General features: G+C 33.5%; 1 protein-coding gene across 3 annotated transcripts in view; it reads left to right on the top strand.

Annotated features, from left to right (window-relative positions):
• Window positions 1–26,852, top strand: part of LOC150106811 (nucleoprotein TPR-like) — an 826,699-nt gene that overhangs the window by 703,876 nt on the left and 95,971 nt on the right. For all 3 annotated transcript variants that reach the window (XM_090393327.1, XM_090393328.1, XM_090393329.1), the window contains exons 49-50: window positions 18,640–18,728; window positions 25,899–25,994. In XM_090393327.1, coding sequence (XP_090249453.1) covers window positions 18,640–18,728; window positions 25,899–25,994 — 185 coding nt within the window. The remainder of the gene's footprint in view (window positions 1–18,639; window positions 18,729–25,898; window positions 25,995–26,852) is intronic.

Below are 26,852 nucleotides of genomic sequence, written 5' to 3' on the forward strand. Positions count from 1 at the left end.
CACTCACGAAACCTGACTGTAGGATGTTACAAAGGATAATGTGTAAAAACTGCCACCTGTCAGTTAAACATTCAACATGCAGAGTTTTGGGCATCAACTAAACACGAATCTGCACAAAAAAACATTCAGAACTAAGGCTTGCAACATTGAGCTTCAGTGATAGGGCTGCAATATTTCAAGTCCCCCACATTATCCACACCAACAAGCAGCACCGTTTTCAGTGGTGCAAAGAGCATGTACAGTGGAACATGCAAGCTTGAAATGATGTTATGGAGTGAATCATGCTACACCCTCTACTGAGCAGATGGACCAGTGTGCATGTGGTGGATGCCCACTGAACATCTCTTACCAGAGTGCGTGACCCCAACTATGAAATTCATAGGTGGGAATGCAATAGTATGGTTCTGGTTTTGTTTTCGACCCCTGTTTATGGTACTGTTATGAGATTAAATCTCTGTAATGAGATTGTCTCTATAAAGATTTTTTATACACCAGGTGTTTTTTTATTATTTACACAAGGGTTCAATTCTGATTGGCACAATGACTTTTAACTGTTTCTTTTAAAATCCGGAAAATTACTGACTCAAGACCAAATACAAAAAAAAATATACACATTTAATAAAACTAAAACAATATATACACATTTAATAAAACTAAAACAATATATACACGTTAAATAAAATTACATAACAGAAAAGAAATCTACATTTTAGAGATTTTCTTATCCAAAAATATTAAAATCACCCATTCTCTGACTCATTCTATTACTGGATTGTTTAAGATATACTTAATCACATCTACCAGACTAAACATCTTGTTTTCACAACAAAAAAAAATGTTCATAGTCGGTTTCTTTGTTAGGATCTTTTTCTGAAAATATAAACAGTTTCTTCTTCTTTTCCATAGGATCCTTTCTTATCACCCTTATGTAGTATACAATATTATTCCTCACTGAAGTATAAATACTTCTTACATCTTGCAATTTTATTTGACGCACAATTTACTGTACCAGAGAAAAAAGTTTCTTCTACTACTTCACAAATAGCATATCTAAGTTGAGTTAATTCTGTCGCCTTTTCCAGTAGAAATAGATCCTGTGTCCTTAAGACAGATGAAACTTTTCAATTAGCATTTCCTTGAACATTCAATTAGAACTTTGACTGCAATATCTTCTTTTATTTACTAAATACTTGTTGACACTCTCAACTCCTTCAGTTTAAAGACTTACAGTTCTATGATTCCTTTTCGGAAGCTTCTGTTAATTCTTCTGACTGTCATGTAAAACTTATACACTTCATACGAAGAAATTTTCTCTGGTCTGCGTTCTTAAACTTCCATTAGCTCTCTTGTTTTTCCTGTTACCTCGATACCGAATGCTCTGTCTGTCAGCTGTCAATCACAACGTGGCAACTCCACGGTGAGCATGCGCACTCCATGCAAGTGGCAAGCAAGAATTACGTATAATGGCTGACACGTTGTCTCTGTTAGCATGGTGATAATGTCTTTTCAAAACACCACAAATACCTCAACACTTCACGATTTTAAATCATCATCAAATTCCTGCCATGTACCCTCAAGGGGTGTACAGGATATGATAGTACTACATGAAAAAAAATTACATCATTATTAATTTCCTATCTACAATTTTCCTCCAAATCAGTCTGTTACTTGTCAAGACCCCAACATTATCAGATCTTATATTTCTATCGTCTAAGGCGCTTTGTACTGTATCAATCCACCTATATCTTGGTCTTCCTCTGGGTCGTTTTGCTGCCAACCTGGCAGAGAACACTTGTTTTGCTAATCTTTCCTCGCCCATTCTGTTTAAGTGACCATATACCACCTGAGATTAGCTCTGCTAACGCATTCCTGGATGCTGACAATGTCCAGTTCTTTCCTAATATCCTCGTTTTTAATATGATATTGCCATTGATGCCATCTGTTCACGCCTCTAATCTTTCTCAGGACTCTCATATCTGTGGTGTCTAGTCTTTGGTCAAGTGTTTTACTTCTGACCCAGCTCTCAGATCCATAAGTTAAAACTGGTTTGAACACTGTCTTGTATAAAGCTAATTTAGTGTTCTGACTAATTTCTCTCTTATTCCATATGAATTTATTCAATTGACTTCCCACCATACCAGCTTTGCTGATTCTGTTGTCTATTTCTGTATTTAATTTACCATCTTCAGCAAAAATCGTGTATAAATAGCTGAAATGTTTTACTTGTTCCACAGGTTCTCCATTCACAACACAGTTGATATTTTCAATAATTCTGCCTATTTTCATTGTCTTTGTCTTTTTATTGCTGACCTGGTATGATACCATATCTATTACAACAGCTATTCAATTTAGTCAGAGAATCTTGCAGACTTGTAGCGGATTTATTTAGAAGTATAACATCATCCGCATAAAGCAAAGAGCTGACATTAACATCTCCAAGTTTGATATCATGTTTAATACCACTTTCCTTCATAATGTGATCCATATAGATAATGAATAACAGATGGGATAATGTACATCCTTGTCTCACACCAGATTTAACATTAAACCATCTTCCTGTACTTCCTTCAATTCTAACTGCTGACTTACAACTCTAATAAAGACTAAGTATTGCTTAGATTTTAAATTACAATAAAAATAAAACACAAATTATTACAAATTATCAGATTGTAGTAAGTACATTGATTTCAAATGGTTTACATTTCATTTTGACAATAATAATAATTGCAGGCGTAGACTTCTGTGGCTAATTGGCTCAAAAGATATATTTCATTGATTACACCACATTTTTTATTATTCAGTTATACAAAATACTGAAATAACAGTTCCCGACAAGTTTCGTAAATCGTAGGATTTACATCTTCAGGGGGTAAATAGTATAACTTAAAGTTTAAACAAGAGAAATTAATAAATACAAATCATAACCGTCTGGCTATTCATAAAACTCAAATAACAGAATGCAGATATATAACGTTATTGACGTTGAACAATACTGGACGATGTCACGTGTTCTTGTTCTCGTTCATACAGTCCAAGCTCAGATTGAGGTAGATTTTTTATGAGAGCTGACCACACTTGATGGAGAATTAAACCTTGATTTTTATTGCATTGGGTTGGGTTTTTTAGCATATTAGCAGCTTCTTTAAATTTTCTTATATAACTGTTGTTTTCTATGTATGGCATAGTCGTTTTTTTGTCAGAGTACATCATGTCCAGTGGAGGTGGTATGGAAAGCAAGAGCCATTTTTTGTTCTCTTTGTATTGTACGCCTTTTTGGTGTTCAGCCATGTGTATTTCTCCAAGATCTTCCTGTCTGTCCTACGTAGCAAATCCTGCACGAGCAATGGATTTTGTAGACTCCTGGTTTTTTAAGAGGATGATGAGGTGGTTTTGGTGGATGTAGGAATCTTGAGATTTTTTCCATAGGAAGGAAGGCTACTTTTATGTTGTGTTCATTAATTTGGCTAGCTTATCTGTAACATTTTTGATATAAGGAAGCGAGATTGCGTTTTTGTAATCCTGTTTTATTGTGTTGTTAGTTGGAGGCATTTTAAGAATTCTCTTGATGGTTTTTGTTTCATATCCATTCTGATGGAGGATTTGTGCTAAGTATTTTAGTTCTTCATTACATCTTTCTTGTGTGCTGGAGATATTGTATGCTCTGTCTCGAAGAGTTTTAATTAAGCTTATTTTTTGTGAAGGATGGTGGTGTGAGGTTGCATTTAGAAATCTTCCAGTGTTTGTCGGCTTCCTATATACTGAGAAGGAGAGTTTACTTTCTTCATTAACTTCTAATAGAATATCCAGAAAAGGAAGTTTTTTATTTTCTTCTTGTTCTAAAGTGCTGTGTCCCTATCTATGATTATTAAACTTTCTTTTATCCTTTCAAGTGAATCTCTATTATATCTTTATTCAAAAACTTAACTATGCACGAGATATTACAAAATTCAAATATTTATGCTTTTCTCCCCTTAGTGTCCCTAATATTTATATTATACTGCGCCTTTCAGGACATATAGTTTAGAATATATAATTCGAAAACAAAGAGCAATTATAAAAATATGTCTGAGTGTGAAACTATTAAGCAGTCGTGACCCTTTATCTCGTAACTTAACACATTAATTTTCCCACATGATTAGGTTTGTACGTTTTTTTTCAAACGGTGTATTAGGCAGCAATTTCAGACAACTGTATTATTAATGAACAAAAGTTTATTTAAGATCTCAAACATAGTACAATTCAATTTCTATTATATAAAATACAATTCAATACTAAGAATAAAATTACTAAATTACACAAGCAGAATCCTATATGGGAATATGCGATCATGCCGTCATAACAGACTTTATACATATAAATATACGTGTATAATCCTGGGACAAATTAACACTTTACTTAACCTTATACTAGTCAGAATGCTCTATATTGCTATAATACCATGGACATTAATATTTATATTCAGTTTACCTTATCTAACTTACAAAACAAAACAATATAGGTTAAACTATCCTTTCGCTATGCCCATACATACATTTGACCTTTAAGACACTCTCATAACGAAATACCATGCGCATACATAAATCTCTAGCACAGTAATGCTTATCAAATAATACAAACTAGTTTACTCTCATTCTACTCTGATTTGTACTAAAGTCCTAGTATATCTTCGACTGTTCAGTACTTAAAAATGATTGCAACTATATGCGATTTCAATTGATACAAGATTTAACAGTACCTTTCTAGGACGAACCCTGGTTTTCACGATCTACACCTTTCGTGCTTGAATAAAGGATACACACAGGATCTTTTATTCTATCACTATGGAACTCATCATGTGGGCACGGATTTCTGTATGGATTTTCTTTTGCTTGATACGAGTACTGGATGATGAGATACTTAGACAATTCCTTCCTTCTTGTAACTATACAGCATTCCTCGTCTCTTGCAATAGGAATACGGGATCAAATTCCCGCACACTTTGTTTCCTTGTTGCGTCGGACGGAGATAACTCCTACGCTGTCACTCTGGAAAACCCTTGTTACCTATACGAAAATTTCATGAAGAAACTTTGAGGAAAAAAAGCCCCTTGGGGGGGGGGGTCCTAACCAGTTTGTCTGCATGGCCCCTATCGGCACCTTCTTCAATCTCTTTTCTTCCCCCCCCCCCCCTACTGGAGTCAATCTCATCCGTCAATTAAAGTCGTGTTTTTCTGTCCAAAGCATGCTACAGTTCATTTGCACACGACTCTCACGTGACCACGTCTCACTTCGGGAATTGACCTTGAGCGATCATCATTTGTTTTAAGCTAGCCTCTATACTAAATTAATCACCTTTTTAGAATTTACTTGAATATTTTAATCTCCTTTTTTCAAGTGTTAAACTAGCCTCTCACATACAAATTCTTATTTCTAATCTTCTTTGTCTTACTTAACCTATTTTTTTTTAATATCCTTTTTTGTAATAAGATTCCCTTTTTTATTTTACTTGGATGCAAGCATTTTTTCTGTTTTTAAATATTTTGTATTAGCTACTTACATAGGATTTTATATTTTTATTTTCTTGTTACACCATGATAACTGAAATTTTTACATTCTTGGTTATCAGGGTGTAACAAAAGTGAATTTTATGGTGTTGTTCAAATTATTGAGATAATCTTTGAAATTGATAAGTTCATTTGTTTCCATTGAATATTATGAAAATATTGTCCACATAGCATAGTTTTTGGTTTTTTATGGTAATTCTTAAGAGCATTGTTTTCAAATTTTTCCATAAATAGGTTTGCTAATACCGGTGATAATGATGAACCCATGACCAAACCTTCTTTTTGTTCCCAGATTCTGTCTTGATAGGTGAAAAAAAGTATTGTTTATACAATGTTTTTAAAAAGATTCAAGATGTCCGGAGGGAAGAGATCTTCTAGGAGATTCAAAATTTCTTGTCTCGGGACGTTTGTAAACAAGCTGATAATGTCTAGACTTGCTGAGATGTCTGTTGGACCAATATGTATAACTTTCACTTTTTCTATGAAATGTTTACTATTTTTTATGAAAGAAGATGTTTTTCCTATATGTTGGTGAGGTATTTCGCCAAGTTGGAAGTCGGTGAATCTCTTCCATTTACTATTGGTCTTAAAGGTATATCTGTCTTATGGATTTTTGGAACACCATATATTCTTGATATCAAAGGATGTTTTGATTGTAAATATTTTTTAAGTTCTTCCGTCCAGAGAGGCACTTTTTTTATTAGATCATTTGTTTTTTATTAGGCTTTCAACTATCCTTACATGTGAAACTCTACTTGTCTTTATCCAAATCTTATCTATATATGAGATATCACCCAAATACAAATATTCACGCTTCTTCTCCCCTTAGTGTCCCTAAATATTTATTTTATATAGCGCCTTTCAGGACATTTACTTTGAGATATTAAATACATAAACAAGGAGCAATTACCAAAATATGTCTGAATGTGAAACAATATTGCAGTCGTGACACTTTATCTCATTACTCATCTAAATATTCTCCCCTCCCGTGTGATTAGGTTCATATGTTTTCAAGTGGTGCATTGGGCAGCAATTTCAGTACAAAGGTTTATTAAACTCATTAGCATGGTACAATTCAATTTCTAATATATATAACTCAATTCAATACTAAGAAAACATTTACAAAATAACATTAGCTAATCACAAGTATTTGGCTAAGATCCTATATGGGTATTGCGATCATGCCGCCATAACAAATTCAACACATACAATCATATGTATAATCCCAGATCTAATTAACACTTTAGTTAACCCTATATTAGTCTGAATACGCTATATGCTGTAGCACATAGCATATTCCGACAAACACTGGAAGATTTCTAAATGCAACCTCACACCACCATCCTTCACAAAAAATAAGCTTAATTAAAACTCTTCGAGACAGAGCATACAATATCTCCAGCACACAAGAAAGATGTAATGAAGAACTAAAATACTTAGCACAAATCCTCCAACAGAATGGATATGAAACAAAAACCATCAAGAGAATTCTTAAAATGCCTCCAACTAACAACACAATAAAACAGGATTACAAAAACGCAATCTTGCTTCCTTATATCAAAAATGTTACAGATAAGCTAGCCAAATTAATGAACACAACATAAAAGTAGCTTTCCTTCCTATGGAAAAAATCTCAAGATTCCTACATCCACCAAAACCACCTCATCATCCTCTTAAAAAACCAGGAGTCTACAAAATCCATTGCTCGTGCGGGATTTGCTACGTAGGACAGACAGGAAGATCTTGGAGAAATACACATGGCTGAACACCAAAAAGACGTACAATACAAAAGAGAACAAAAAACCGGTCTTGCTTTCCATACTACTTCCACTGGAAATGACGGTTACAGGCTAATTCATCGAAAAACAGTTAATCGAAAGACAATTCATCGAAAATGCAATTCGCTGAATTAACAATTCATTGAAAGACAATTTAACGAATTGCAATTCGTCAAAAATGCAATTCACTGAAAATTTTTCGATGAATTCTTTCACGATTCATTGAAAAGTCATTTTTCTTGCAAACTGTTGTTTAGAAAATATTCAGTTACAATACTGAACGTTACTCATGATACAGTCAACAGATGGAAGGTGTTATTGAAACGTAATAATTATTTTCTTACATTTTAGAACATTTAATGTAAGTGTACATCCTGCTTCTTTGTGCAGATACCGATTTATCTCTGAAGAAGACATTTCATTCTACCAAATTTTGTCACAATAAATCTAATCCGATTGAAATTAAAAATTTCATCCAGCCAGAGCGGAATTGCTAATATCATTTATGATTTCTTCAAAACCACTAACATGTTTTCTTACATATCTTAAATGAAAAACAATAATTATTACGATTTCAGGAACCATAGGTATTAAATGGTTTTAAGATATGGTCTTCCTTGTGATTTATATCAGAATGCTTTAACATCATTTTGTTCAAGGTGTTTATCAGAACTTTTCAGTCCCTCCTCCCTCCCTCGTACAGCTTGTTACTTTCAACTGGTCCTTTCACCACACCACCAGTGACTTCCTCTTCTGAGATATCACAAAGACACATGTTGATATATCAACAAGTCCTACATGCTGATTGATATCCAGTTTATTGAATTCCTCATTTGTACTTCCAACTCACCATCACTGTTCCTCCTCCCTCACCACTGACCTCAAGTTCCGTAGGACATTATTTTCACGAGGATGAAATCCTTTATGAAATGTTCATTTAACATCTCAACTATGTCTGCCTCAGTGGATATCATTCACTGCAACCAGTATGCCCCGCAAAAAAAATCGCTTTTCGAATGAAGTCAGATAAATAGTAGTTTACTGTATATAAATTACCTGAAAGATATATCCCTCACAAAACAATTCAGAAAAAAAAAAAAAATTCCACACATATCTTCATCCCACATGCCTTATAATTCATTTTTCGGTGAACTGTATTTTCAATGAATTGTGTTTTCGATTAACTGCTGATCGGTGAATTGCTTTTTCGGGGAATTGCCTTTCGAGGAATTGCTTTTTCGATTAATTGTTGTTCGATGAAATGATTTTCGATGAATTGCTTTTTCAATAAATTGTCTTTCGATTAACTGTTTTTCGGTGAACTCTCCAGATACCGGACATGATGTACTCTGACAAAAAAATGACGATGTCATACATAGAAAACAACAGTTATATAAGAAAATTTAAAGAAGATGCTAATATGTTAAAAAAACCCAACCCAATGCAATAAAAATCAAGGTTAAATTCTCCATCAAGTGTGGTCAGCTTTCATAAAAAATCTACCTCAATCTGAGCTTGGACTGTATGAACGAGAACAAGAACACGTGACATCGTCCAGTATTGTTCAACGTCAGTAACGTTTTATATCTGCATTCTGTTATTTGAGTTTATGAATAGCCAAACTGTTATGATTTGTATTCATTAACTCTCTTGTTTAAACTTTAAGTTATACTATTTACCCCCTGAAGATGTAAATCCTACGATTTACGAAACTTGTCGGGAACTGTTATTTCAGTATTTTGTATAACTGAATAATAAAAAATGTGGTGTAATCACCAAAATATATCTTTTGAATAATAATATTATAATGGTCACATCGCAAGTGCCAACATACGTGTTATGAAACTAATAGTAATGATATACATGATAGAGAAACAATTGTAAAAAGATTCATAATTATAAATTATGATTATTTTTATGTCAGTTTCATCTTTCTCTCAATTTTTTTTTTTTTTTTAATTTCTAAATATTTAACCTATATTTAACAAAACTTTTATGCTTATTCCTAGGTCTTAAATAATAAGGTTCTTGCTTATCATTATTTGCAATCTCTGAATGAGTACTAGTTTCAGAATCATCTGATGTTAGAGATAACATAGAATTTACATCTTCCAATCCATTATACTTACAAATTTCATTTCTATACTTTTCAAATATTTCATTTAAATTACTTGAAATATGTTCTAAATCTACACAGTCATCACTATTAGAATCAAATTCTACAGGTTTCTGAGATTCTTTATCTTCACTAACTAAAATAGAGGTGTTTTCACATTCCTCTGATTTATTTAATTCCAAGTTAACTAACCTAATGATATTGAAAGTTTATTTTTCACTTGGTCGGACTATAATAAATTTAGTTTAATCCTTTATCCAAGTGTGTGCAAACAAAGTTTGCGCCTGAAAGTATCTTCAGGACTTGGGTAAAGTGGTACAACACTGGGCGACTCCTTGCAAAGGTGCAGCAAGCTACCAAGACTGCTATCTCAGTATCTCCCATAATGCAAAACACATCTCCTTGCGGATATGTATAATGTTATGCATTAAGGGAAGGGCCACTACCCAGACTAGTTTCGACCTTTATCGTGGTCTCTTCATAACATCATAACATTCCTTATTCATCTTATGAATGACATGAACTTTAGATTTATCTTCATCTTGATTCAAATGGTTATCCCTAGATGATTTATCATCATCAGATCCTAGAGATCTAGATAGGTAATCAGCTACTATATTTCTTTTTTCTGGAATATGTCAAATCAGTATCAATATAACGGACAAAATTTCCGGTCTGTATGTCACGTGAAAATTAACACACTGTTAATTTAAAAATGCTTTTAACCAAGATTTGCTTATAATTAAATTAACAGGTTATTTTTTGTTATTAATTTCCTGTTATTTTTAACAAATTTTGGCGAATAGGCCATCATATGTTGGAAAAGCACTGTAGTAATTTAGCCGATATAAATGAGTCACCACTCAAAAAATATGTTCGGTGAATGATTAGCACGTGATCACACCAATCGCTCTGTAATTGGTTCTTTTGTCATGTGCCGTGCCTTTCTGCTGCAGTTTTAACACATGCTGACCGATGTTCTGCCGTGCGCTAAGCCACACCCAGTAGTGTGCATTTGTTTACTCGCGGTGAATGGTTTATGTATGTGTAAATCTATTTTATTATATAACTGACTTTTGGATTTGACAGATCCCCCCTTTGCCCGAATTAGTCCATTATATTGAGGTTTTACTGTACTTCAGTTCCAGTGCCTATCTAATTATACGTTGATTTTTATCTTTCATAGTACTTAGGAATGACAGAGGCTGGTGATCAGATCTTATTTTAATACGTTGACCTAACAATAAGTATCTAAATTTTCTCAAGGGAATGATTATTGCTAGTGCTTCCTTTTCTAAGGTCAAATAGTTCAATTCTGGACCTGATAATTTTCTACTAATAAAAAAGCTACTGGCTTAAAATCTCCTTCTTTCTGTTCTAATACAGCAGCAATGCAGTCATTTGAAGCATCAGTAGAAAGGTAATAAAATTTCACCAAATTTAGGATAAATGAGAATTGGAGCTTTGGTTAATGACAGTTTTAGATTCAAAAGAAATATTTTGGTAATTACACTACATTTTTTTATTATTCAGTTATACAATATACTGAAATAATATTTCCTGACAAGATTCGTAAATCGTAGGATTTACATCTTCAGGGGTAAATAGTATAACTTAAAGTTTAAACAAGAGAAATTAATAAATAGTTTTAGATTGTCAAATGTTTCTTGTTGAGCTTTATCCAACACCTTTCCTTGTCAAGTACAGTATGGGTCTCAATAGCTGTGAACAATTAGGAATAAATTTTCTATAGAAATTTAACATGCCGATGAATCTACAAACTTGCCTAACTATTCTTGGAGGTTAGGCTGATAATTATGGCTTCTACATTTGACTGAGTTGGCATAATTCCTTTGTTGCTGATTTTATGACCTAAATATTCAACTTCTTTTAAGAAAAATTGGCATATAGAACACTTTAAAGATAGATTTGCTTCATCTAATCTCTTTAAAACATTCCACATGATTTTACAGTGCCTATTTAGATCCTTTGAATAAATTAGAAGATCACCTGAAAACAGATGACTCCATTTCCCAACATATCTGATAAGAGAGTGTTCATTAAAGATTGGGATGACATGGCAGAATTTCTTGCACCTTGTGGTAATCTACATAGCTGATATTTCTGCCATCTAATAGTAAATGCAAAGTATTTTCTGTTTTCTTCCTTCAAAGGGATCTGAAAGTAACCAGAATTAAAATCCAGTTTTGTAAAATACTGTGCTCCTTCCAAACAGGTCAATAATTCCTCAATTTTACACAGAGGGAAAAAATAGGTTTTGTAACCTTATTGAAGACTCTTAAGTCTTTAAATAATTGATATTTATTACAAACTTTAGGCTTCCACTTGGTTTTTTGATTAAGATGAATGGGCTATTCCACTGAGAATTTGACTTCTCAATTATTCCTGACCTTTCATATTCCTGCAGTACTTTCTGAAAATACACCGTATATTTCAGTGTAGTCTGATATTGCCTAATGTAAATAGGGGATTGAGTACAAATCTGCACTGAGTGTTCTACTACATTACTACAAGATATTGAAACAATATCCTCTGTGTAAACACCAGAGAAAAATTCAAAGGCAGATTTAAAAAAATTCAGAATTCTATTTCTTTCTTCACTAGTGTTTGCTAATTTCATTGAATTCTGCACTAGGTTCTCTTTTATTTTATTTCTTTAATGTTTTTCCTCTCATCTTTCTATAGTCTCAATATTAAACACTTGATCATTATCATCAGTGTTTAAAAAAGTCAGGAGATTGCTCTAATTTTCCTGTGTCACCTGATGTCATGTCCAAACAGTATTCTACTGTAGTCCACAAAAAGACACTGTACCATCAACAAAATTACATGCAAAAGCATGATGTTTCAGAAAATCATTTCCAAATATTACTTGTACATTTTGATTATAGGTTTCTGGAAGAACTATTAATGGATGACAACTTTCAGAGGAAAACAAGGAATTGAAATAAAAGCATTGATTTGCTTATCAGCTGAAATTTCTGATTCAAATATGTCCTTTAGCTTAATTGGATAAATTAAAACTGAACTATCATTTGGAATTAAAGTTTTAATTTTGTTAAACAAACTATAAGAAATGAGTGAAATATGTGCACATGTATTTAGTAAGATTTCACAAGGCACATTTCAATAAATCCTTCTAGAACTATCAAAGGATTATCTCCTTTAGGATAAGGAGCTGATACATCAGACTCTTTTTATGGTGTGAGCTGCCTTTAGCTTTTGCCATGTCTAATGAATAGTTTGACATTTCTGTCCTTGCCAATATGATATTAGAATAATAATTATTTCAATTTTTTTTTATATTTCCAGATTTCTTATGTTGAAAACAGAATTTATCCCTATCATAACAGTCTTTAGCAAAATGACCAATTTTATTGCACCTAAAACATTTTGGAATATATCTCCTTTGAGATGTTTTTATTCCTTCCTGTCAATACCATTAGATTTACAAGAGAAAGATTGATTATCTGTGTGAAGAATCTTGAATATTGCTAAATCAGATATCATCTTAAACAGAAGTTCCTGTCCTTTCACTATTGGTCTCTGCTGCCTTTCTATCTCTTCACTAAGGAATGTTTTCAGTTCCTCTATTTTTCCTAAATCATGTAATTGTACCCTGGACTGAGATTCTGGAACATTTTCAATTAAATTCACAGAAAATTCCTTAGACCAGCGTTTCCCAAATGGTGGGTCATGACCCGGCACTGGGTCACGAAAGCTGATTGCCGGGTTGCCTAAAAAACTCTCGAAAACCTGGGTGTGTCGTTTTTGGGTTTCTTTTTTTTCACAAAACTCTAAACTACAAGTAAATAGCGTTTAATCGGGACTAATGAATAAATAATTTAATTAATAGAGACGAAAAACACGCTCTATCTGCTGCGGCAACCATGCCACCAACTGAATCATTTGGCAATCTCACATTTGTTTTACTCACCCGAATGGTGGGTCATGACCCGGCACCGGGTCACGAAAGCTGATTGCTGGGTTGCCTAAAAAACTCTCGAAAACCTGGGTGTATCGTTTTTGGGTTTCTTTTTTTCACAAAACTCTAAACTACAAGTAAATAGCGTTTAATCGGGACTAATGAATAAATAATTTAATTAATAGAGACGAAAAAACACACTCTATCTGCTGCGGCAACCACGCCACCAGCTGAATCATTTGGCAATCTCGCGTTTGTTTTACTCACCCACCACGTACTCACTCTGCTTGTTCAGTTTGAGTTAAGCATTGAGAGAGTGTATTTTTTTGTATTTACTGATTACGTGTACCTTTCCCGGTGGGCTTGGCTGAACAACCGTAATTATTATAATTGTTTCTAAATAATTTATTTCATTCTTCATCTCACTTGCCATTACCCATTTAATGATGGATAAATGGGTAATAAAACAACAAACAAACAAGTGCCGTTACAAACTCTTCGATTAGCACCAATGAACAATCGAGTGACATGCAGCTGGGCACAACTTCTGAGAACAGCACTAACAAACGGCTGCACGATGTGTTGTCTACTTCTTCTTCTCCCATAGTCCTAAATGAACCATTGGGTCATTCATGGCTGGTAGGTGATACTCTTTGCTAACCTCCTCCAGTCGTCTCGGTCTCTTGTTCTTGATGTCAGTTGAGAAAGGGAGGAATTTGTCCATTTTTTGATGTTGTCAGTCCATTTTAATCGAAGTCAGCTCCTAACCCTTGATCTTGGAATGATTCCTTCTAGGGTTTGCTTTGGAATGCCATTAGCCCTCTCCACATGTCTGAACCATTTCTTCTGTCTTCTTCTGATGACTGTCAGAATATTTTCCCTTTTTCTCCCATCTATTGAGTCGATCAGTTTTCGGACATTTTCATTGGTTTCGTGAGCAGTATAGGGAATTCTCAAAAGTCTTCTGTAAGTTTTCATTTCAAAAGACAGGAGTCTCCTCTCATCTTCCTTCAATAAAGTCCAGGCCTCACAACCATACAAAAGGACAGAATTCACCAAGTTGGCTACTACTCTTACAAAAAAGAAGATGTACTGAATCCAACAGTATTCTGAGGATTATATACAATTCGGTTTCATGAAGGGTGCTGATGACAAACCATTATGTGTTATTTGTTGTGTGGCACTTTCAAACAGATCCATGAGACCTTCAAAGTTGAAGCTACATTTGGAATTGAAACATCCGAACTACAGTAATAAGCCAATAGATTTCATTATAAATAAAAAGAGAGAACTAATATCTACCAAGAAGACTGTCTTCGAATTTTTCTCATGGAGCTCAGTCTGAAAACCTTGCAATGGCTTCTTATGAAATATCAAAATTAATAGTTCCAGCAATGAAAATGTTTGCATCTCGAATATGTGATAAAAAAAAAAACAGGAGAACCAAGTAAATATGCTGATGCTATCAAATAACACAGTGAAGCTTAGAATCATGGAGATGGCAGATAATATCGAAGAAACTGTTGTAGGTTACTTAAAAGAGTGCATTTTTTTCCCCTTGCAAGTTGATAATAGTACAGACATACCAGACAATGCCAATTTATTGTGTTCTGTGAAATACGATTGTGACAATACAACTCGCACAAAATTTCTTTTTTGTAAACTTCTGACAACAAGAACCACAGCTGAAGAAATTTTTAATTTGATTGCAAATTACATCGATGAAAAGGGCATTGAATGGGAGTAATGTGTGGGACTGAGTAGCAGTGGAGCCCATGCAATGGCAGGCGCACGTACTGGACTTTTTCTGAAGATCAAAGCTGTAGCACCAGACTGTGTATGGGTGCATTGTAGCATTCACAGAGAAGCATTGGTCATCAAAAGAATGCCATTGCTTTTAAATGCAACGATGCAAGAGTGTGTGCAATTTATTAACTTTATAAAATCTCGTCCATTGAATTCGAGAATATTCTCTGCGTTGTGGAAAGAAATGGGGAGTGAACATGAACACATCTTCTTTTGCACTGCGAGGTGCAATGACTGTCAAGAGAGAATGTTTTAAGAAGACTATTGAAATGAAGGATGAAGTTTTAATGTTCTTAGACCAACATCCCCCAATGGCTAGGGATGTAATATTTGAATTCAAAGACAGTTTTCATGATGTCAATTGGTTAATCAAGGTTGCTTACCTTTGTGATATTTTTGATTTTTTGAATAATTTAAATCTGACATTACAAGGTAGCAATGTAACTGTATTTAAAGTGCAAGAGAAGGTGGAAGCTGCAACAAAAAAACTCAATTTGTGGTCCAGTCGTGTGGAAGCAGGGAATTACAAATCTTTTACAAAACTAACAGAATTACAAAAAGAGTATAATATGAGTTCCATGCCAGATGCAATTTCAGCTGTTATCAAGGAACATATGCTAGGACTGCCGGCAAGTCTGAAGGAATATTTCCCCCCCAATCAACAGCAACAAAGCATGGATAAGGAACCCTTTTACAGTGAATGCAGAATCTGAGACAGAATTGCTGGATTCCGATATTGAATCTATAATTGAACTGTCATGTGATACGGCACTCAAAGACATCTTCATCACAATACCACTGATGGATTTTTGGCTGTCTTGCCATCAGGAGTACCCAATTTTAGCAGAAAAAGTGATAAAATTTCTAATGCCTTTTGTCGCAACCGATAAGTATGAAACAGGCTTTTCAACACTGGTTTTGTCTAAAAAATAAATATAGAAACCGATTGGAAGCTGAACCGGATTTAAGAATAAAGTTATCTTTTCCTCCAAACCCGAAGTTTCTAGTTAACAAACAATAGCATCACACTTCTCATTAATAAATTACTTGGCTTTAGTTTAATTTCTTTATATTTTTGTAAGAGTAAATGCTTCTTTATTATAATAATAATAAATGAAAACTGTATGAACATTCAAATCTGTTTTATTTTACCTATTGGCCATAAAAATTTTAGTGGGGTCACGAAGATGAAGTATTAAAATACCCAGGCTATGGAAAAAAAAGTTTGGGAAAGCTTGCCTTAGACTGTTTCTTTTTCTTAGCACCTTTTAGTTTTTGAAATTTCCCTCACTTTATCTGTGTTAGGAGAATAAGTTTCATTATACTGAAAAGAATTTACCTGTTTATTGTTTGTGGAATGAAATATATCTCTAAATCTCTTTTCCTTAGCAAGCTGAAAACATTGTTCATGATTCTTTCAAATTATCTCTAAGGCCTGCCTAAAGTGATTAAACAGCAACCATTCTAAAGAGGATCACTTTTAGATGAACCATTAAATTTATGAGCAATGCTCCAAAGCTGTGGTAATACTCTGAAACAGACTCCTTGTTACCCTGAATGCACTGATGAATTTTCCAAATGTTAGGCCCTAATTCTCCCACATTTAAAAATTCTGATATAAATGTTGCATAACTGTCAATGTCTCTCAATAAAGGGGATGTGTTTAAGAACATTTTGGCGTTTCCCAATAATTTATTACGAAGTATAATTAACAAATGAAAATCTGACCATTTTCCTAAATCTCTAATTTTTTCTACATATCTAAAAAAATGTTTCTATGCTTTCATGACTGTGACTTGAGAATGAAGGTATTACAAAGGTTAGATTGATTAACTTAAAAAAATTCCTGATCTTTAACTGAAGAAACTTCACAACTAGAATTACTCCTGTCACCATTTTACTTGAGTCAAGATTTACTTTCTGGAATCTAAAATAAAGTTATATCACAACTTCCCTTTATTATATAAAGTTATGTTAAAGTTATGTCACAACCAGTCCTGTAAGTCGATTGCACCATATTGTCTCTTGTTTTGAGATTGCTTTTTATTTTTATTCACCGACTTGTGGAAGTCAGTGAATTTTTTTTTACACTGACTTGTAGAAGTAGGAAGATTCTTGTTCCATTGTATAAGGCTGATTAGACCACATGTGGACTACTGTGCACAGATATGGTCACCTGGTTTTCAAAAGGGTGAAGAGATATTGGAAAGGGTCCAGAGGCGACTGACTAAGGTAGTTTCTGACCTCTGGAAAGTCGAATGTGATGAAGAGAAGATGCAATTTACAGAATCTAGTGGATAGGAAGAAGAGGGGAGATGTGATAGACACCTACAAGTTAGTAAGGGGTTGTTATATGATCGGTGTTTTTAGAGGTTCTACAGAAAACAGTGGGAGATCAGGGGAGAACCAGAGGTCATTCCTGGAAGCTGTATAAGGAGAGTGTGAGCAGGGGAGTGAGAAGCAGGTTTTTTGCATGCAGAGTTGTGAATGATTGGAAATAGAGGACATGACAGTTTCTGACATGACAGCCTTCCCTGAGAGTTTGGTGTCTGCAGAGAATTTGAATGTGTTTAAGGCACGGTATGATGAGCTGCATGTATGATAAAGGGACCCCCCCCCCCCCAGATGAGTCTTTGACTCCATGGGGGTCTTGGGGTAATAATAATAATGAAACTCATTTATCCTATTCAAAACTAATTGTTGAGCACCACTTTGTATTGAATATATCTTGGCCTTCTAATAACTTAAGCCATTCTGAAAAGAATAGTGTAATCTGTTTGTTGATAATGCTAGTGAATTATTATCAACAATAATGTTGTTGATAAAAGATTTTTCTGGGTGTGTTTTGCATTGTGCTTTGCTCGAATTGATGCACATTTTTATTATACTAGAACATGATTTTAGTGATAACTAATCCACATGCCTTCTGATTGGGCAAATGGGCATGTTGTTTTGTGTAACACTCACAGGCTGTGGGTGGGTGTAAAAATCCCATTGTAGTCATGAATGTTTGTGAAAGCCTTTAGAGTAAATGATATTTATCACTGTGCATATGCACCATCCAGGGGGGGAGGGGGGAGTTGTGTCATGTCTTCTATTTCACCACACGTGTGCAAGATGAAATGTCGTGCACATTGAGCTCTCAAAAGCATGGCAAAAAAACTGAGTGTTACTTTCTGTTCTGAAAAGTGTGATTTTCATATTTTTATGCTTAATACTCATCTCATCTCATGCTTAATACTTGTTTCGCAAATGTTTTTGATCATTACATCATTTTGACTTGCTGTGTGTGTTTGCTATATGTGCATATATATTTACTACTATGCTGAGTTACAAAATTTTTGATCTTGCATAATTGTTCTGAAAACACTTATATGTTTAAACCTTACATTTATATTATTAAAAAGACAGCTTGTGAAAGCATTTGAATAAATTACAATTTATATTTCAGCTCTCCACATGTTCCTCAAAGTAGGTTCTTTTTCAACAATACATCAGAAGTGCAGTCTCAGCAAGTAATGTCACAGTTGGCTACTCAGGGTAATTATTCATTAATGAATAGTTATTTCTCAAAAGTCACTGCTATTATTATCTGCGATTTTTGATTTTATGAGTTTCTTTAAGACATTTTGTGATTAAACACACATTTCAGTAGATTTTTATATTGCGCGTCATCTAAGTTTAGCTTATTCCTCTTTCAGAGCAGGAGTCTGAAATTTCACTCAGGGGTCTTTAATTGTTTTTCTACAATTTCCATTCATTTTACATTGTTTGTTAAATGTAAGCAACATTTAACAAAGGCAAGAATGTAAAGAAAGATTAAAGATATGGTTAATTGAATGTGTGGTTGTAAAGTATTCCACCATGTTTGGTTGGGAATTGCTGCAACTAAGGCTGTGAGGATAATATATTATGCCTGTCAAAGAGGATGCAAAACTTATGGTGCGTGAGGACATAATGGGCAAGTGGTGAAGAAAAGAGATGGACTGTATTTTTTTTTTTTTTTAACACCTAAAGGCTGTAGTCCTAGGGGGGTATGAAGAAACTGTCCCAAAGGGCAGAAGTAGATAGAATGAAAGAGTGGGATGAGAAGTGTTGAAATGTCATCATCATCATCATCATGCTTATCAAGGATTTAGGCTTAGCATTGCCTATTCCAGCCTTAGAAGTTATTGTTGAATCGTTTAAGAGGACGTCCTGGTTTTCTTTTTCCTAATGGCTTGTACTTTAAGGCTTATTTTGGTAATCTTTCTGTTTTCATTCTTTGAACGTGTTCCATCCATTTATGTTTATATTTTTTAATTTTTTCTATTACTGGTCCTTGATTTAATTCTTTCATAATTTCTTCGTTTCTTTTGTGATCAAATAGGGTATACTTTGCAGTTTTTCTCATAAACTTCATTTCTGCTGTTATTAATCTTTGTTTGTCTTTTTGTTTTATTGTCCAGATTTCACTTCCATACAATAAGACTGGTAAGGCTAATGTATTGTATACTTTTTTTAGTCTGGTTTGTTTTTGAACTAGGCTTGGTTTAAATATAGAGTTAATTACACCTGTTGTTTTTAAATATTTTACAATTTTTACATTTATATCTTTTTCATTTTCATATGTGATCATACATCCTAGGTAGTTAAATGAATTCACCTGTTCTAAGATCTTGTTATCTATTACTATTTTAGTTCTTGCTGAATCTTGTCCTTTAAAGGCCATAGTTTTTGATTTTTCTGTTGATATTATCATACCATAATCTTTGGCTATCTCATTTAGATCTAAAATAGCTTTCTGTAAGTTATCTTCAGAATTTGTAATTATTATTTGGTCGTCAGCAAAAAGGAGAGTGTTTAAGTTCACTGTGGGAGAAAGTTTAATTCCTTGATGTAAATTTTTATTCCATTTTATTATTATTTCATTTAAATAGCTATTAAAAAGAGTTGCTGAGAGGGGACATCCCTGTCGGACCCCTTAGTTTATCTCTCTCGTATATGATAGCTCGTGATTTAATCTTATTTGTATTTAATTATTTTCATATATACTTGTGATAGCTTTTAGGATATTATTTGGTATTTGTCTTTCTTTTAATATGTTAAATAATGTTTCTTTTAACTTTGTCAAATGCTTTTTCAAAGTCAATAAATGCAATATGTGTTTCTAAATTGTATTCTCTTCTTTTCTCTATTATTAATTTTAGGCAAAAGGCCAAGTCTATACATGATCGTCCTTTTCTAAATCCATTCTGTACTTCTAAAATAAAGTTTTCGGAATATTTCATTAGTTTGCTATTTAAGATTCTGCTATATATTTTGTAACAGGAATTTAGTATACTGATACCTCTATAGTTTTTAGGATCATCTCTATTATCTTTTTTAAAGATAGGAATCACAATTGCTTTTTTCCATTCTATTGGGGGGATACCAGTTGAATAAATTTTATTTAAAAATAATAAGTCTTTCTCTCTTTGAATCTTGTTCCTGCATATTTATATAGTACTGAACCTAGCTTATCTTCTCCAGGTGATTTTCTGTTTCTTGTTTCTTTAGTTATTTCCTTTTCATTTTCGTTAATTGTTTGCCAGTTGTCTTTTTTAAAATATTCATCTGTCCAGAATTCTGTGTAGTAATTTAGAAATTCTTCTAATTTCAATTCGGTGTTTAATTTTATGTTTTCTTTGGTATCTGCATTTAAGTGTTTCAAAATCTTATATACATTGGGTCTTATTTTATATAAATCATGTTCTAAATTAGAAACAAATTTGTTCCATGATTCTCTGTCTTTTTCTGACTTCTCTTTTAGCTATGGCTCTTATTCTTTTATATTCTATTTCATCTTCTAATCTTTTACTGCTTAACCATTTGTGATAGGCTTCCTTTTTCTTTTTGATTATTTCTTTGATTGTATCATCCCAGATCTTCAGTTTTTTCCTTTTATTGAATTTTTTGGTCTTTCATTTGCTGCTGCAGTATCGTTTTTATATTAAGCCATTCTATTTCTATTTCTTCATTTTGTTTTATTTTATCTAGATATTGGTTAATTCTTTGTTCATATAGCCATTGTACATTTGTATCATTCAATAGTCTAATTTTATAAATAAATGTTTCAAATTTTCTTTCTGTTCTTGTTACTTGTAGCCATTTAGGTGGTAATCTTAATTTTATTTTAACAAGGAAGTGGTCATTGCTTATTACATATCCTCTGTGAACTCTAACATCTAGTGAAAATTTTGATGTCTTTTCATTTAATATAAAATAGCCCAATATTGATTTCCATCCTCTTGCTGCCCAAGTATATTTATGTATGTCTTTATGTTTATAGAAGGAATTCATTATTTTTAGGTTATTATAAACTACAAAGGCAATCAATTTTTTGCTTTTTGAACATACTCGATTTTAGAATATGTTCTCCATGTATTCCTATATTGTTATTCATTTTCGTGTTTCCAATTCTTGCATTTAAGTCTCCTGCTAAAATTACGTAATCATTTTTATTTATTTTATTATATATGTTTTGTAGCTGATTATAAAAATCAGTATTATCCTGTTCTCTTCCTTCTTCTGGGGCATATAAACCAATTATTGTTAAATAGCCTCTATCTATTTTTATTCTAGCTTCTATTATTCTCGAAAGAAACTGAGCAGAAGTAGATAGAATGAAAGAGTGGGATGAGAAGTGTTGAAATATTATTATGATTTATAAACATACGATGCCAACAGTTTTGCCAACGGAGCTGTTCAGCTTTTTCAGGGCTTATAACAGTAAGAGAAAAACTCAAAGTGGCTAGTATGGAGAAAATGGAATAGGCATTCCTTCTTCTGGGGCATATAAATTAAAAAATCGAAACAGACGCCTAACATTGCACGCATGGAGCATGTTGTGTTAGTCACTTTTGTGTGAGCACGTTCTGTAGTTATGAGCGAAATTAAATTCTGGCAAACTGAGTGATCTTATTAAGGTTTTCCATATGTCAGCTAATTGAGTGACCAAATATAGTTTAACAATGAACAGTGTTGTTAATTTTGAAGCTTGCCAGTAAATAAATGCTCACTGATAATTATTCATCTGTTCACAGGGGAAAGTGGAAATAATAGAAGCCAGTTCAGCAGATTGGTGCCCATGAAAATAGAATAGGCATAAGGCAAAAATAAGATATTGTTGGTGTGTGTTTGGAGGGGGGGGGGATAATAGTTATCGGTTAACCTGTTTGTCCTCTTATGATTAGAATCAAACATTTTAGGAAGATATTTTGTAAATAGCCTTCAAATGTGGCAGTAGTATTTTAACCTAAAGCAGATTTAAGGTTTATTCAGTCTTGAATGGGAATGGCTTTTTGAAGGAAGAGAAGACTGTGGATGTGATGTGCTTATGTCAGGGAAGGCAAGAATTGTTAAACTATTTCTAGAAGAGAGAGTGTGGAGATCTGGATGTTATATAAAATTGAAGGGCAGTGGGGGAGGGGGGTGATAAGACAGGACTGTATTTTAGCAGATCAAACTTGACAGGTTTTTCCTTGCACATATGAAAAATGACAGGGAGATCAGTGTGTGATATTGATTGTGGAGGATCAGACCTGGGTGATGTCTAAAGGAAGCATGTCATTTAGCAGAATTACCAGAGAGGAAATTTGGAATGCCATTTGAAAAGAGTGGTGGTAAAGCATAAAGATCATAATTTGCTGAGCAGGCTTCTGTGCCAGACCTTATCAAATGCACTGAAAATGCCAAAAAAAAAAAAAAACTGGCCACCAAGTTTTCCCAAACCTTTCCATTGTATGTATCCAAAGATGGATTGACAAGGAAATTTGCTGTGCTAAATTTATACTAAGTCTTAATCTCAAATCAGTGAAAAAAAAAAAAAAAAAGTTATGATTACTTTCTCATTATTTTTGAGATAAGCACTAGCAATAAGAAGATGGCTTACTTTTATCCTGCTTCTTTAGGATTGGTCGAATATTGGCTTGTTTCCATGTAGGATAGATGCCTCATGTAGACAATAGAGGAGAAGTGTTAATTCTGGAACACAAGTTTTAAGAGCATGCAGTGAGCTATTGTTGTTGTTTGTGTGTGTGTTTGGAGGAGGGCACTTTGTTTTGGTCATCTGTGCAGTAGTTGAGGAAGATTGAATCTAAGAGGTCACCTCTTTTTTTGGGGAGGGGTAATGTTTCAATAGCATCATCTAAATTGAACTAGGATTGCTTCTAGAAGGAAGATCCCGCTGACCTTATTGCCATTTGAGCAGGAGGTAAATACCCTGCACGGCTCTTTGTCTGATTTGAATTTGATGATGGCATTTATGGAGCTACTGCAATCTGCATTATATGCTGAATGTTAAGCTAGAGCTTGGGTTTGAAGAACACATGCAAGCTATTTGCATATGTTCTTCAACTGGCTTGTTCATCACCACTATATGATACTGACTAACTCAGAAGTCCTTATGACATCCTAATGGGATTCCTCATATCTTAAATGGAATTCACACTCAGATTTTTCCAGATGAAGAGGAAAATTTACATAATCTCAACTGCACTATTGGGAGATGTTGCTATTCCAAAAGTCATTTGCCACATAATCGCCCAAGGACCAATGAATGTAGTTGTTTTGAGAGTACATAATTGCTGGATCACTACACGTGTGCACACACAATAAATCCTCTTTAATTTATAGACGGGGGGGGGGAATCTGTGTCACATTCTGCAATGCTTACATAGTCCCTTTCTCAAATTCTCTCATTAAGGCCCTGAAGAGGTCACTCAATCTGTGATAATTTCTTAGATGAAATTCATGCAGCAGGCCATGCTTGCTTGTCCCTATCATAGGATCTCACTATATTACATTCCTTGCTCCTGTGGTCTTGCCTACATCGGACAAACTTCACGGAGTTTAGAAATCAGACAAAAAGAACATGTTGGTGATGTAAACCACAACAGAAGTATCTCTTCCGGCTTAGCACATCATTTTTGTACTTCTAACCACTTGATAGAGTGGGAAAAACGGCTCCATGCCATATCTGGATGACGACTACAGACATTGTTTATTCAAGGAAGCCACAATAGTGTTAATAACCGGTAGAAACCTCAACAGAAATTAGGGTGCAATCCTAACAGTTCATGGAAAAACCTGATCCCCTCTCTAAATCAATCTGAACTACAGCTAGCCAGTAATCACATTACACGTTTACAACAAACACGCATGCGTGATAATGAATAAGAATAATAAGTCCTCTCTGTCACGCAAACGTGTAACCTTAACTACTAGTTGGTTTACAACATTTCTTATTCCTTTCAATTTGCATTTACTAGTTTTTATGTCTTTCCGTAAATGCCTTGAAAAAGCCAGTTTGCTGGCGAAACTGGTAGGCTATAATGTAAGTTTCTTTGTAATAGTCAGTATTAAATAAATTTGTATTTTAAGAAACTATACTATTTATTCTGATGTTACTTTAAAGTGGTGTATGGCAGATTTTTTTATATCCAATTGTGGTCTGGTTGAGGAATGATATTTATCAATAATTTTATGGATGGTGGTATGGTTATATCTGTTAGCAGTCCAGGTGATTTTTATTTGTTTAATTCTTCTAGCAGAAAGAAATCAGTAGAACTGATGGAACAAGCTTAATTGGTTTTCTTTAGTTACAATCAAAGTAACTATGCTTGCCATTGTATTATATCTATTACTACATGTGTCCTTATCTGTATTGTTTGTATTTTGGTTTTCTGTATTTTAGGATGAGAGCCTTCTGGTCCCTCACTAAAACTGTTGGACACAACTTCTTCTGTCTTTGTTTCCATCTCTCTCTCTCATATTTAAATGGTCCCAATCTTTTTTGCAATCTTGTCTTTTTCCTCCAACTCTTGTATGGATGACCAAGGCATATCCACTCTCACTATACCATGAACTGCTCCCATTATGCTCCTCTGATCTTTTGCTAAAACATCACAGGAGCATGATGTGAGCAGTTCTAGTCTGCTTTTTGATTGTCCATACAAGACATATTTCTTATGTTCTTTTTGGTTGATAAAGGATCAAGCAAGAATATAATTTCTTGGCATCTTTATTTTAATTTATAACCATGTGAAAAAAAAACTTTTAACATCAAAGAAGATATCCACCATTACCTAAAAATGCTATTAAAATACTATTTTTTTCCTCTTCATCTCTGTGTGAAGCTGTATTTTCTTCATATACTTCAGCAAAAACATGTATGAGAATCTGTCTTCTATTAAACCGGACAGACGTTAGAGATTTGCAAAAATGTAAACCAATGCCACTCTTCTCACTATTTTTTATATATTTTTTTAATGGAAAATATGGTTATTTGTCATTTAAAAAAAATGTGTTATTTGTGTTAATATATATGGGGTTTGTTATTGTTATTTTTATAAATGAATTAACAAATAAACATTTTAAAATTTTCTCAGTTTTAATTTCTAATGCAGTAAATACTTGTAGATAAAGCCCATATAATTAAAGCTCTTTGGAGTTCTCAATAATTTCAAGAGTGCAAAGGGGTCCTGAGACCAAAAGATTTGAGAATCATTGGTCTGGTGTGTCTTAGGTCGGTTATAATAATAATAATTTTCCTATGAAAAATATAATTTCATTTGCATTCCAAGATTACTAGCTATGTTTTATTCATTGAAATTGATAGATGCATTTGGGGCAGAAAGATATAAATGTGAAATTTCAACCTAGTATACATAGGTGTGTATGTTCTTCCAGCTTTGGGAATGGATGACACTCGTATGGACTTGTCCCAATTTGATGAGAGTAGTGGCCGTAGTGTACCGTCAACTCCACTTCAAGCTTCACCTCCAGGTAAGAAAGAATAAGTTAATTAAAATGTATATGATATTTTTAATATCTTGCATTTATTAATGAGTAAAAATCTCTCAATTGCAAATATAATCAACTATCACAAATGCATAAAGACTAAAGGAATAGTTGGTTATAGTGTAAAGCCCACTATAGTACATATCCTTTAGAGTAGTATTTATGCTCTGGTCTTTAGTTAGAACCTTTTATGGTTTTGTAAGTGTTTACAGTGAGACCAAAAAGGGTAAAATTTCAATGAAATGTTCTCTTTGTACAAAAAAATTATTTATATAAATACCTGCCCTTCAGCCAACGGGTGAGCTTGTATGCTCTTTTAAATACCATACGAGTTGTATACATGTGATACTTTATTTTTAATATTGTTGATCTAAAAAATGTTTTTAAGTAAATGTGAAGAAAATGTAATCAACTATGTGTACCAATCCTTAATAATCCATTGTGCAGAATTATGGAGACAAACTGGAGTGTTAGAGCACTTATTTTAATTAGAATAAAATAACACTCAGCATTTTAACCTTTATATTATTAATGTCCTCATCAGGAATACACACACACTGGAACTTTCTTCATTAGGGAATTCTGCAGGCATCTGTTGAATTTGTTTAGGATCAAATCATCATTATTATATGCATAAGATAAAGAACAGCGTTGAATATCTCCAAGTTTGATAGTAGGTTTAATGCAACTTTCCATCATAATGTGATACATATAGATGATGAATAACAGTAAAAATAAAGCATTACCCTTATACCATCTTCCTATTCCTCCTTCAATTCTAATGCTGACTCACAACTCAAATATAGACTGTGTTGCTTGATATAATGTTCCATTTACAGCATA

Source organism: Typopeltis vanoorti, chromosome 5, assembly GCF_054136105.1.
Source record: "Typopeltis vanoorti isolate ZY-2024b chromosome 5, IOZ_Tvanoo_1.0, whole genome shotgun sequence".
NCBI lineage: Eukaryota > Metazoa > Arthropoda > Arachnida > Uropygi > Thelyphonidae > Typopeltis > Typopeltis vanoorti.